The 14,185-nt window shown below is 45.7% G+C and overlaps 1 protein-coding gene and 1 pseudogene across 1 annotated transcript; both read right to left on the bottom strand.

The window, feature by feature from the left end:
• Window positions 1–10,150: 10,150 nt before the first annotated feature.
• On the bottom strand, window positions 10,151–11,050 carry LOC105944934 (annotated as a pseudogene).
• A 77-nt stretch (window positions 11,051–11,127) lies between these two features.
• On the bottom strand, window positions 11,128–11,942 carry H1-4 (H1.4 linker histone, cluster member). The gene has a single exon (XM_012951784.2). The coding sequence runs from the start codon at window positions 11,930–11,932 to the stop codon at window positions 11,270–11,272; it is 663 nt and encodes a 220-aa protein (XP_012807238.1). The 5' UTR covers window positions 11,933–11,942; the 3' UTR covers window positions 11,128–11,269.
• Between the last annotated feature and the right edge of the window lie 2,243 nt (window positions 11,943–14,185).

Here is a 14,185-nt window from a genome sequence, read left to right on the forward strand (position 1 = left end):
GAGAATGGGCACACCAAGGCCTCTAGCCACTGCAAATGACCTCCAGAAGCATGTGCCACCATGTGCATCTAGCTAATGTGGGACCTGGAGAATTGAACCTGGGTCCTTAGGCTTAACAGGCAATCACCTTAACCACTAAGCCATCTCTCCAGCCTGGCACATGCCTTTAATCCTAGCATTCAGGAGGCATAGGTAGGAGGATCACTGTGAGTTCGAGACCAGTCTGAGACTACATAGTGAGTTCCAAGTCAGCCTGGACTAGAGAGAGACTCTACATTGAAAACAAAGCAAAGCAAAACAAAAATTTTTAAAGAATGTCTATAGACATGAAAGATACATGTTTTTAGTTACTTCATGCATTCCCTTGTGTGTTTGTTTCTTTTCCCTGATGTCAGAAACAAAGGATGCTTTTGTTAGGTGTCATTTTGGCCTCTACAGAGAGGAAGATTATTCTGAAGTGCGACTTTGTGATGGTCTATCAGCAGCCTCAGGTCCAGTGTTACCTGAACCTCAGTTGTTACCAGCATTTACGGATAATATTAACAGATCAGAGCTCAGCCACAGGTAATTGAGAGACAACCTTGAAGAATATGACTTGAGTTTCGAATCCCTCTATTATCTTTCTTGGGTTTCAACATGGAGCCCAAAGCTCAAATTTGTTCTTTTATAAGTCTCATACAGTGCAGGCTGGAGTGGAGCCCACTACACAGCTGAGGCTGGTCTTGAATTCCTTAATTTGTTCTTGTCCCCTCTCCTTCCCTTTCTCCCTCCCTTCCTTCCTTCCTTCCTTCCATTTCCATCCATCCCTCCTTCCTTCTTTCTTATTTTTCTTTTTTCTTGGTTTTTCAAGGTAGGGTCTCGCTCTAGCCCAGGCTGACCTGGAATTCACTATGTAGTCTCAGGGTGGCCTTGAACTCATGGTAATCCTCCAACCTCTGCCTCCCCAGGGCTGGGACTAAAGGCGTGTGTCACCACGCACAGCCCCCCTTCTTTCTACTTATGAGAGGGAGAGACAGACAGAGACAGTATGGACATGCCAGGGCCTCTTGCTGTTACAAATGAACTGCAGATGCATGCGCCACCTGGTGCTTCTGGCTTATCGGGTATTGGGGAATGGAAGCCCAGGCAGCAGGCTTAGCAAGCACCTTTAACTGATGAGTCCTCTAGTCCTGTTCCTTTATTCTTTCCCTGCCTCCCTCCCTCCCTTCCGTTCTTCTTTCTTTCCATAATTGTTGTTTTGAGATAGGGTCTCACTATCGGTGCCTGGCACGCATTGCGTAGCCCAGGCTAGCCTGGAATTAGCCGTCTTCCTGTCCCTGCTGAGATTACAACTACATTTATAAACCAGACTCTGAAAACCAATTTCCCTCATTCCCGTTTCCTGCCCATGAAGAAGCTTTTAGGGTTCACAGAAGGAAAAGTCACTTTAGTAAGTGCTGCTGTGCCTGAAAGAAAATGTCCCTTTTTTCCACTGAGCCCAGAGGCCCAGGGCCGGAAAAGGGAAAGGCAGGTTCCCCACCATTTCCCTCACAGAGCAGGAAGTCAGGAAGTGTAGACCAAGGGAGGCCCGGGGCCTGTTGAGGTTTTTATTTCCACAGACTACAAAAAACAGTCTCTCCTAGTTGGAAAGAAGGGAGAGGAAAATGGGAAGGGGATAGAGAGAGTAATCCCAGAACTCAAGAGGCTGAGAAGGATTGTGGAGAATTGTAGTCTCATGACCATCCTCCTACCTCTGCCTCCTGAGTGCTAGGATTAAAGGTGGGCAACACCATATCCGGCCACATTGGTTTTTTTTTTAGTTAGGAGTTCTCATTGGCTTGGAGCTTGCCAATCAGGCTAGACTGGGTGGTCAGCAAGTCCTAGGCATCCTCCTGCCTCCATTTCCTCAGCACTGGGATTGGGAGCAGGTGACATAGCAGCTGATACTTTCTGGGTGTTCTGGGGCTCGAACTCAGGTTCTCATGCTCGTAAGACAGGCACCTCCCAACTGACCCATCTCTCTAGCCTAGAAAAGAACAACATTTTGAACCGTGCGTAGTAAAGGATTGTCATCTGGAGTGTATACCTTCTTTCCTCGGCTGGGAGATAACCTCTAGGTTGTAGGAATGACACACCTGCTTAAAGCATCATTATTTAACAGGGATCAGGAATGCCCCAGACAGTGCACTAATGCTATTCATTCATGGTGGGAACTTTGGGCAATGCCATTTCTGTGTACAACAGACAAGACTCAAGGTCAAACCTGCAAGCAGTCATTCATGTGTTTGTAATCAAGTCTTAGCAAAAAGTCCCTAAGTCAAGGCTTGGGGGTTTTCCTGGTGTCCAGTTCTCCACATGTATTATGTCATCTTTTGTCGGTGCCCAGGAATGACAATTTGTTTGAGACCTTCGTCCATGAAGCCACATAAGCCAGGTGCACAAGGGGGTGGCTGCATCTGGAGTTCATTTGCAGTGTCTAGAGGCCCTGGGGCACCCATTCTCTCTCTCTCTCTCTCCCCTTACAAATAAATAAATAAAATAAAGAGAAATTATTATAAAAAAAGTTCTGTATTTTTTCTCCTGTCTCCACTGGTTTTCACAGGTCTCTTGTAATAAATATTAAATTTGTGCATAATACTTTGTTAATTTTAAATTAATTAATGCTCATTTATCTTACATAATCTTTCCATATAGCCTTGGCTGCCTCAAACTCTCAGCAGTTCTCCTGCTTGAGTCTCCTGAGTGCTGGGATTACATCCACACCACACTATCCAGCTTGTTTGTAAACTGGCTTTAATTGAGTTCTATTTGTCCTTCTATCCACTCTAAATCTAGTTTTGTAGACCCCTGTGAAATGTAAGGGAAGTTTTATAGACTCTTATATCACTCTATCACAATGATAATAATATCCCTTTTTGTCACTCAGAAGTAGAGATTCCCCTCCCCCGCCCCCCACAGATTAATGGCAGTCCTCATGGGAGCACAAGCCCATTCACTTGCTTACAGATTTGCAAATGTGAGACACCTTTTCAGGCCTGGAGACACTGGCTGATTCGGCCATTAGCTGTCACACTGTGGTGGGATGTGGCAGGAGGTCAAGGACCAAACCCAAATATTTAGCTTATTTATTTATTTGAGAGAGATGGAGATAGAGAAAGAATGGGAATGTCAGGACCTCAAACCACTACAAACAAACTCAAGATGCATACGTCCCCAGGACACTTAGTGCCAGTCTCTTGAATGAATCAACTAATAAACACTCCCATAATCATGATACAGCTTATCAGAGAATTTGGACAGAATTCAGTAATCTCTTTATAATTTTTAAAAATTATTTTTAAGATATTTTTATTTGAGGGAGGGAGAGAGAGAGAGAGAGAGAGAGAGAGAGAGAGAGAGAGAGAGAATGAGAGAGAATGAGCATGCCAGGGCCTCATGCCACTGTAAGTGAACTCAAGATGTATGTGCCACTTTGTGCATCTGGTTTTATGAGGAAACTGGGGAATTGAACCAGGACCATCAAGCTTTGCAGGCAAGCACCTTTAATCCCTGAGTCATCTCTCCACCTCATAATTCCTTTTCAAAAGCCGGTTTTTGACTCAGCATGTCACATAGCCCAGGTGACCTCTCACTCGCCAACCGAGTAGCCGTGGGCACACTGGAAAGTCCGATTCTTCTGAGGCTTCCAGGTGCCAGTGTTTGGCACACTCTCCTTATGTCTACCTTATGTTGGCCAGGGGTGATGTCCATCCTCTGCTTATGCCCCCTTGACTCTATAAGACAAAATAAACTTCTTTTTTTCCCACAAGCTTCTCTTGGTTGGGTGATTTCTGCCAGCAATGAGAACCTGGCTGCAACAGTACAGTGGAACCGAGGTGTGGGGTTGCTGCTAGACACCTGACTGCGTGACTTTGGTGTTTTGGAGCTGATTTTGCAGAGGAATGTGGAAGGATTTAAAACCTTAGCCTAAGAGACACCTTGCAGTATTATAAGTACAGCTTGATGGACTATTCTCGTCAGAGTTGAAAGGCCTGACTGCAGTAAAAACTATGGACTGTGAGATTTGACTTATGAGGGTAAGAAAAAGCTTTGCCTGGACTGGGTTTGAAGCAGTTTGTGTAAGAGGTTTGCTGTTATGCCCCTGTCCTGAGAAGTTCTGCAGGATTGTACTGTGTAGAAACGGACTGGTGTGAGTAAGGGGATATGGCACAGAAAGAAATCTTTGGGCCAAAACTGCTGTCTGTTCAGCTGCAATTGAGAGATTACAACCTTTGAGATTGGGCCAGCTGACCTGCTGGGGTAACAGGAAGAATGTAGACTCTTTTGAAGGGGCCTGAATGATGCTTAAGGAATGTCCTGTTTTTCAAAGTCTGCTTTATTCCCCCCTGGATTAACAAATTGGTACCCTACCTGGTATTATGGAGTATAAGAAATGCAGGAAAGAGAGGGTCATTGAGTTTGCAATACAGTCTTGTGTCTTGGAAATGACCATGGGCAGCGTGAGGTAGGTTTGTTGGATGCCTGCATGGAGACCTGATGGAGGCCGTGAGGATGGACAGTGGGTAGCAGTGGAGATCCAGTGGAGATGCTGGGTCCATGAGACGGCTGCTAAGGAGAGCTGCCAGCCCAGGATGAAGTTTTCCAGGACTGTGCGTAGCCTAGCTGAAGGGATGGAAATCGAACTAAAGAGACTTGCTGGTTAGAATTATCTGACTTGGTGATGTGTCACTGAGTAGGGTTGTTGGACTTGAAGCTACAGAATTTGATGTTTTCCCTGGTTGTTTTAAATCTTGTATTGGCTGAATATTTTTTTTGCTATGACCAATGCCATCTTTTTCAGTGTGAATGTTTATTCTGTGCCATTATGGATATTTTGGAGTTTTTTTTTATTATGGCATAGTTAAAAGATCTTGGATCAGAAAGAATTTAAGATCTGAAGAAAAGGTAGGACTCCTTACAACATGCTTCTCCAGACACAAAATGGCCTGGGTATCAATGACCTCACAGTGCCTGACACTACCTACACAAGACCATCATAATAAAAAAAAAAAAAATCATGACATCAAAATAAACAAGAGACTAATTGAGAGGGGGAGGAGATATGATGGACAGTGGAGTTTCAAAGAGGTAAGTGGAGGGAAGGATGGAATTACCATGGGATATTGTTTGCAATTATGGAAGTTGTTAATAAAAAATTACATTAGGGGGCTGGAGAAATGTCTTAGCGGTTAAGCGCTTGCCTGTGAAGCCTAAGGACCCCAGTTCGAGGCTCGGTTCCCCAGGTCCCACGTTAGCCAGATGCACAAGGGGGCGCACGCGTCTGGAGTTCGTTTGCAGTGGCTGGAAGCCCTGGCACGTCCATTCTCTCTCTCTCCCTCTATCTGTCTTTCTCTTTGTGTCTATCGCTCTCAAATAAATAAATAAATAATTAAAAAAATTACATTAGGAAAAAGCCGGTGTGGTGGCGCACGCCTTTAATCCCAGCACTCGGGAGGCAGAGGTAGGAGGATCACTGTGAGTTCAAGGCCACCCTGAGACTACAGAGTTTATTCCAGGTCAGCCTAGACCAGAGTGAGTCCCTACCTCGAAAGAAAAAAGAAAAAAAAGAAAAAAAACACAAAAAAAATTACATTAGGAAAAAAAAAAAAACAAGCTGGGTGTGGTGGTGCACACCTTTAATCCAAGCACTTGGCAGGCAGAGGTAGGAGGTTTGTCGTGAGTTCGAGGCCACCCTGAGACTACATAGTGAATTCCAGGTCAGCCTGAACTAGAATGAGACCCTACCTCAAAAAAAAAAAAAAGAAATACTGAATGCACTGTAATTTATATCATGTATGGATAACAGCTTATCAGCTATGGAGGCTAGGGAAGGAATGTGCTGTTTTGATTCAGGTGTCCACCATAAACGTAGGTGTTATGAATGCTAGGTTCCCAGCTGATGGATATATGGGAATTAATGCCTCCCAGAGGCAGGGTATTATTGGGGGTGGGCTTATGGGTGTTATAGCCAGTTTCCCCTTACTGGTGTTTGGCACACTCTCCTGTTTCTGTTGTCCACCTGATGTTGGACAGGGGGTGATGTCCACCCTCTGCTCATGCCATCATTTTCTCTGCCATCATGGGCCTTACCCCTTGGCTCTATAAGGCAAAAGAAACATATATATATATATTTTTTCCACAAGCTGCTCTTGGTTTGTGATTTCTTTCATCAATGTGAACCTGACTGCAACAGCCCACAAATTATCTTATGGAAAAAAAAGGAGGGTGGTTGAGGGGTTGGAGGTGAACAAGGTGGCACATGTGCCTGGGGTTCGTTTGCGTTTGGCTGGTTGCCCTGGAGCATCTGTTCTCTCCCTCTTCCATCCTTCTCTTTGCCCCTTGTGATAGTTAAGGTGTTGTCAACTTGATCTGTTTAGTAATCCACATGCTGCTTCTAGGAAGGATCAACTAAAGGAGGAGGTCTTTCTCCCAGGGTGAGCCCTTCCCCCAGAGTGGGCGGTCCCTGCTCAGAGAGGGACTTGATATAAGGAAGCTCTGGGTAGAAGAGTTCCCTTTTTTCCTTCCTTCCTTCCACTTGGCTGCGGGAGCTGCTCCCTACCTTCTAGCGTGGATTGAAGACCAGTGCAGACTAAAGACCAACATCAACTGAAGACCCACGTGGATCGAAACCCAGCGGCTCCTCAGGAGGCCTCCAGGTTTTCCGGCACCATCTGCAGTGCCGGTTGGGACTGCTGAGGCATCTGGCCACGTGGACTGAGCAGCTACCAGGTTTGGTGATTCTCAGGCCTGCAACTGCTATTGGACTACTGTAAGCTAATCCAATAAATTCCCTTTATAAAATAATTCATTCTAGTAATTCTGTTCCTCTAGAGAACCCTGACTAATACACCCCTTTAAACATCTAAGCGTGTACTGACTGAAGGCTCATGAGGAAGAGCCAGGCATGGCGGAACATGCCTTCAATCCCAGCTCTTGCGTGGCAGAGGTTTAGGAATGGAAGTATGAGTTAACATTAGTGAATTACCTGCATGTCAGGCTAAAAGAGAAGAATTAGATGACAGCAAGGAGGACCAAATCCACAAACTATTCCCACCAACTAACAGCGTGAAGGAGAAGATTATAAACTACGAAATACCACACTGGGCTGGGAGGATGACTCTGGTTAAAAGTGATCACTTGCAAAGATTCACGGCCTGTGTTGGACTCCACAAAACCACATGAAGTGGCACATGTGTCTGGAGTTCATTTGCAACAGCATGCCCAACTATTTCTCTTTCATGCAAATAAATGAAAAAAAAAAAACACACTACAGACACATGACACATGGAAGTACCATAAATCATAAATGGTTAAAGCTATTTCTGTGGAAAGGAAGGAAGGAGATACTGAAGACATGGTGCTTGTCAACGTGGAGTATTTTCTGTGATTGTAGTAAATTATGGGATAATAAAGACATCTAACAAAGCTACTAGAAAGAATGCTAAACATTTTATTTTGTCAATAAAGTATGTCACATGCAATAAAAGACAACCCATTGAATATTGATTAGAATTAATAGCATTTGCTTCGCTTGGCTGGATACAAAGTGTTTGTAAATAATTCATTGCTCAGTTATATCCTCACTCATGCTATGGCAACTGTTATATTTGTTGGGACTCTATAAAGTTTAATTATGCACCACGAAATGAGATAGCCTGCTTTTTGTCACACTTGTGATTTATTTCTAAATTCATTTCATTTAGCACCATAAATCATTAGCTTACTAAAGAGGTGTTTCAGATCTGTGGAAATTCAAACTCCAGTGCTACAGGGTCTCCTTTATTTCTAATATGGCATAATCCTAGAAAATTTACAGCCACAGACGTTTTACTTATTTATTTTAAATTCTATTTATTTTATTAGTTAATTAATTATTTTATTTGAGAGAGAGAGAGAGTGAGTGAGAGCAGTCATGTCAGGGCCACTAGCCACTGCAGACACATGTACCACCTTGTGCATTTGGCTTATGTTGGCACTGGAGAATTGAACCTGGGTCCTTAGGGTTTGCAGGCAAGCACCTTAACTGCCAAGCCATCTCTCCAGCCCTATTTATTTATTTTAAATATTTATTTATTTGCAGAGAGAGAAAGGAAGCGCCAAGACATCTAGCCAGTGCAAACAAACTCCCGATGCATGCACCACTTGGGGCATCTGGTTTTACACATCTGGCTTTAGATGGGTATTGCGGAATCAAACCAGTGTCCTTGGGCTTTGTAGACAAGTGCCTTCACCACGGAGCCATCTCTCCATGCTATAGTTCTAAGAGTACATACTGATTATTCCTACGGCTTCTACCAGGGGCACAAAACCGGTTTAGCATCCCTGAATTAAACTCTCAGTTTAGCTACTTTGGTTCTCTGAGGTATGGGTGCTGGGGAACTCGGAAGTACCCAAGGCTGACTTGTGCAAAGTCCAGTGACAATGACACAGCCTGCTCAGCACAAAGCAAAGAGTCGATGCTTTCTGTGTATTCACAAGCACTACTGGTAAGTGAGGGTGCCTGGTCCCTGAGGTGTGGGGAGGAGGGCGCACTTCTGACTCGTCATCAGCTTCAGGGACAGACAGGTAAGGAAAGGGCTCCTTTCCAGGGTCCTTCCCACTGCCAGGCCTGATGTAAAAACACCCTCAAAGTTGGTCCTTATTAAGTGTGGGCGAAAGTCAGCTGTACTTGGCTTAGTCCCTGGACCCAACTGTCTTACTAAGTTATTTTCATTGCTTTAATTTTTTATTCTCAATTATCAAGAGTTTGGGGCTAGAGATATGGCTCAGTGGTTAAAGGCATTTGCTTGCAAAGGCTCACAGCCTGGTGGGCAATTTCCCAGACAAGCCACATAAAGCCAGATGTACGAAGTGATGCATGCATCTTAAGTTCAATTGCAGTGGCAAGAGACTCATTCTCATTCTCTGCTTGCAAATTAATAAAAATATTTTAAAAAATTATCAGAGTCTTTAGTTGTTCATATAGGTACCAAAGTAGTCATATTCTACAAAATCTATCCAACCTTATCTAAACCCCATTATCTGTAAGGCACAATGACAGGAATGTCTAAATTCCTTCCTTCCTCTCAGGTGATCATCTTCCACCGGAATTGTCCACCCCAGCAGTGCAGTCTTAAATTCCAAAGGCTTTTGAGAAACCTCATAGTTTCCTTTTCTCCTAGCCACGCCCCTTCCCGGCCTCCCTCTCGCCTTAGATTATTTATATCTCTACCTCAGGAAAATGCCACCCTGCATTTCCAGCTCACTTCTCATTCTAGAGTCCTCAGTGCTGGGATCAATCACAGCGCATGCGTCAAGATGCCGGACTCCCGGAAGGCATTAAAAACTGCAATGCAAATTGTGCACTAAGTAATTTAGAGTAAGATACCGTAAGCAGACAATTTGCAAACCCCAAAGACTACTTTACGTTTCCACTTGGGTCTATTGGACTTACGAGGCACGAGTTCTAAAATCAGAGACATCCCCCCCTAAATTGGTTAAAATGAAAAGAGCTACAAAAAATTTTCCCATTTCTGTGAAAACTTGCATTGTCTTCGCTCCCTTTTCAATACCACTTATCTATATGGGTGGTGGGGGAAGGGAGAAGCTCTGGGCAAAATGAAATTATCGGAGGGTGAACTTTGATGCTCCGGGTGATTCTTTTCCGACTCCCTGAACTTGGACACTTAAATACCAAAACCGAGAGCTCGCTGCATGCTGAATAGTTCACCTCTAATGCATATATATGTTGTTTTGCTTTTTTCGAGGTAGGTTCTTACTCGAGCCCAAGCTGACCTGGAACTCACTCTGTAGTCCCAGGCTGTACTCGAAAATCGCGGTAATCTTACCTCTGCCTCCCGGAATGTTGGGATCAAAGGCGTGTGCCATGACTCTCGGCATGACGTTATTATATAGTTCTGTGATCCTGATATTATTGTATAGATAGAATCTGTGGGTGTCTAGTAAGCAATTGATTTCTGGTACCTTTTGTCATTCCCTGCACTCCATGCGTATTTCCTGTGAGGCTTGGATTTTACATTAAGGATCAGTGCGGAGGCGGGTGCAGTCTTGTAACCCCCGAACTCAGACAGGTGGTACCCTAACTCTAGGACAGCCTAAACCACACGTTAGAGAACGTGTCCAAAAAGCTGTGTTAAGATGGTAGCGTACGTTTAATAGGAATGCTCACTGAACACTTTGAAAAGAATTACAACTCATTTGTAAGCATGCATAGTTCAGAAAGAGCCTTTGTGGGCGGGCGGAGGGAGCGCTGGCGCGCGGCGTCTACTTGGAGCTGGTGTACTTGGTGACGGCCTTGGTGCCCTCGGACAGCGTGCTTGGCCAGCTCCCCGGGCAGCAGCAGGCGCACGGCCGTCTGGATCTCCCGCGACGTGATGGTCGAGCGCTTGTTGTAGTGCGCCAGGCGCGACGCCTCGCCCGCGATGCGCTCGAAGATGTCGTTCACGAACGAGTTCATGATGCCCATGGCCTTGGACGAGATGCTCGTGTCGGGGTGCACCTGCTTCAGCACCTCATTACTCATTGCTCATTACTGTGGTACAAAATTAGAAAGCCTACACTGAATCACAGGGAGAACACTGGGACAAAATAATCTCTCCCCGCCCATCCCATACGTCACATCCCTTTATAGATGTGGTATTCAAATGAGGTATTCAAATAAGATCCCCTTCAAGATTGGATTGGTTGCAGTGTCGTCACAGACACGTATGTAAACGACACTTAAGTTTACTTTGTCATTGGCCACCCAGTTGCCCCACTTTCGCCCAATCAGGACGCACAAACTAGGCTACCCAAAGCTACTGTAAATAGCTTTCCAAACAGGATTGCTATGTGCTTAGTATAGAACCCAAAAGTTTTCTGCGTTGACACATACCTTACGGGTGGCTGAGTAGTTCGCGGACCAAGCTGAATGTGCATACGTCTACAGAATCAAGCGCATTTTGTGCACACTCCACCTTTTGGTGACGGCGGTGGACCGTAAACTACTAGTCACATGGGGCTAAAAGCGGATGCCTTTCGAGCACATTTCGATCACACCCGTAGCGATGCTGCTAAAAAACTTAAGTTGTCCCAAGGCCATGCAACACCCCTTTCCCCGCGTCTCGTGGAGAAAGCCCGCCCCCTCCCGGTATCACGTCCACCACAGCCACACCCCCCTTCAAAGTGCAACAGCTCTTTTCACGAGATCAGTGGGTGGCTCTGAAAAGAGCCTTTGGGTTGTTGGGCTTCTGAGCGGCTGGCCAAAGGAACTTTACTTCTTCTTGGCCGCTGCCTTCTTCGGCTTCGCAGCCTTAGGCTTGGCGCTCTTGGGTTTAGCAGCCTTGGGCTTCACCGCCTTAGCCTTAGCCGGGCTCTTGGGAGCCTTTTTCGGCTTCGCTGCTTTTGCCTTTTTGGGGCTTTTTGGTTTCTTGGCTGCAGCACTTGCCGAGGGCTTCTTAGGTTTCTTCGGGGTCTTCTTGGCAGCTTTCTTGGGGGTGGCGGCGCCCGTGGCTTTCTTGGGCTTCTTGGCCGCGCCCGCGGGCTTCTTGGCCTTGGCGGCGCCGGCTTTCTTGGCCTTGGGCTTGGCCTCGCCCGCCGCAGCCTTCTTGTTGAGCTTGAAGGAGCCGGAGGCGCCGGTGCCCTTGGTCTGCACCAGGGTGCCCTTGCTCACCAGGCTCTTGAGCCCCAGCTTGATGCGGCTGTTGTTCTTCTCCACGTCGTAGCCGGCGGCCGCCAGCGCCTTCTTGAGCGCGGCCAGCGACACCCCGCTGCGCTCCTTGGACGCGCCCACGGCCTTGACCAGCAGCTCGGACACGGGGGGACCCGCGGGCTTGCGCTTAGCGGCACCCGAAGAGGCCTTGCGAGCCTTCTTCTTGACCGGGGTCTTCTCGGCGGGGGCCGGGGCAGCGGGTGCGGCAGGCGCGGTCTCGGACATGACGGACGAGGAGGAGGTGGGCGCACGGGGAAACCAGACACTCGAGCCGAAAAGCGCGCAGGCACTGGCCGGGACTCGGGCCGCGGCGCTGCGCCCGCCCGCTTATATAGGGCGGAGCTGCGCCCTGATTGGTGCGCTGTCCAGCCCGCCTCGCTGGCAGCCGCACAGTGTCCTCTCGGATCCAGAGTTGTGTTTGTTACACCTCAAAAAAACCTAAAAATTTCAAAATTCCCTACACCGAATCTCCCGATTCTTCACGGATCGTGATCCTCGAACCCTTGGGCTTCACGCACATCTCAAATAAGGTGGAAAGCAAGCAGCCTTCTGCCAGAAACTTGCCATATTTCCCACCGTGCCAGGCAAATTTCGACTCAGAGAAACAAAACTTTCTATTTTCTTCGTAAATTATAAACTGATCTTCAAGTGTGGAGTTTTCTGACCCGTACAAGATGATTCTCCAAGTGGTCTGCTTCCTACCTGTCCAAGCAGGATGCCAGTGGAATCAAGATTTTTATTATAAATCTTCACTTAAGTGAAGGAAGTAACACAGGCTCCTCGGAGAGTCCTGACTATTGAGCCGAGGGCATTTGAGTTCATCAAACTGCTTTACTTTAATGTTCAACAAATTATCACCCACTTGGGGTTAAGTTCTGGACCCCTGGGACATCAGTCTATGTAACGATGGTTTCGTTTCTGTCCGATGCACCTGAATTTTTAAATAATTCCTTAGGATAATTCTTTGCTTTCTGCTCCCAAGGGTTGGGGGCGGGGCTGTTGCTTCTCTCTTCCTCTGGACAACTGCTCCATTGGATTGAGGAACCAAGAATTTGGGGTGCTTGGGAAAAAATAAGGGGAGTCCAAAGCTCACCCAAGGCATAGACATGAAATAGAATTCATTTCCAGGTAGCACATAAATGATGTTCATGAAGTTATTGTTAAGAGGAGGCATGTTTTACTTTGAAGCATTTCCATGCAGCCTTGCTGAGTTTTCCTGGTCCGTTTCAGGACTAAATTGTAACATATTTGATGAGAATGAAATTGGGATGTTGCTCATAAGAGAAAAAAATGAATGCGAATTGTAGATTGGAGCTTCACTTATCCCTATGGTTAGAAAAACACAAACCCTGTTTCAACTGAGCATCTGATCAATCAACCTTTTATGGCTTATTTCCCAACTGACAAGTGGTGAGTCCACGCACCACGTATGGTTTCATAGTTTCCCACCTCATGAAGATTGTAGCCTGTTTTCCGGAGCTCCTTGAAGGGAATTCACATGTATGTTCTTAATGAAAAGTTCAACTTTTTAATCTCAGAAATAACGTTGTGCTGTTATCTCAGCTGAAGTCATAGCCTTCTGATGGCATACTTGGTATGAGCATGTAGCTTTCACACTTCATAATTTGTATTTACTCGCAAGGAGAGAGAGAGAATATGAGAATATGGGTGCATCAGGGTCCCTTTCAACTGCAATGAACTCCAGATGCAGGTACTACTTTGTGCATCTGGCTTTACATGGGTACCGGAGAATTGAACCAGGGTCGTTAGGTTTTGCAGACAAGTACCTTAAACGCTGAGCAATCTCTCCAGCCCAAGAATGTGTTTCTTTAGATACTTGTCCAATATGACAATGAAAGCCCAGTACAAAGAATGTTTTCTGGGAAGGTATTGTTATAATCATCTTTACAAACTGCAAGCCACCCATGAGACAGGTAGGAGACAATGTTGCCTAATATTATCCCTACATGTTGCTGCTCAGTAGATGCAACTGACTGTAGCATGTATGGGACATCCTTAATTAGTTACATTGTCCAAATCTCCACACCCAACAGTACTAAAGAAATAAAGAGAATTTGGAAACTTTACACAAAATTTCCCTCTCTCTTCCTTCCTTTCTTTCTTTCTTTCTTTCTTTCTTTCTTTCTTTCTTTCTTTCTTTCTTTCTTCCTTTCTTTCTTTCTTATTTTTTTTTCCTGTTTTTCAAGGTAGGGTCTCTCTCTGGCCCAAGCTGACCTGGAATTCACTATGTAGTCTCAGGGTGGCCTTGGACTTGTGGCGATCCTCCAACCTTTGCCTCCAGAGTGCTGGAATTAAAGGTGTGCGCCACCATACCCGGCCATTTACTTGCTTTCTTTTTAAAATATTTTATTTATTTGTTTAATTTTAGTCTAGTTTTTTTGAGCTAGGGTCTTGCTCTAGCCCAGGCTCATCTGGGCTTCACTTTTTAGTCTCAGGCTGGCCTTGAACTCACAATGA

The sequence above is a fragment of the Jaculus jaculus genome, chromosome 13 (genome assembly GCF_020740685.1).
Source record: "Jaculus jaculus isolate mJacJac1 chromosome 13, mJacJac1.mat.Y.cur, whole genome shotgun sequence".
Taxonomy (NCBI): Eukaryota; Metazoa; Chordata; class Mammalia; order Rodentia; family Dipodidae; genus Jaculus; species Jaculus jaculus.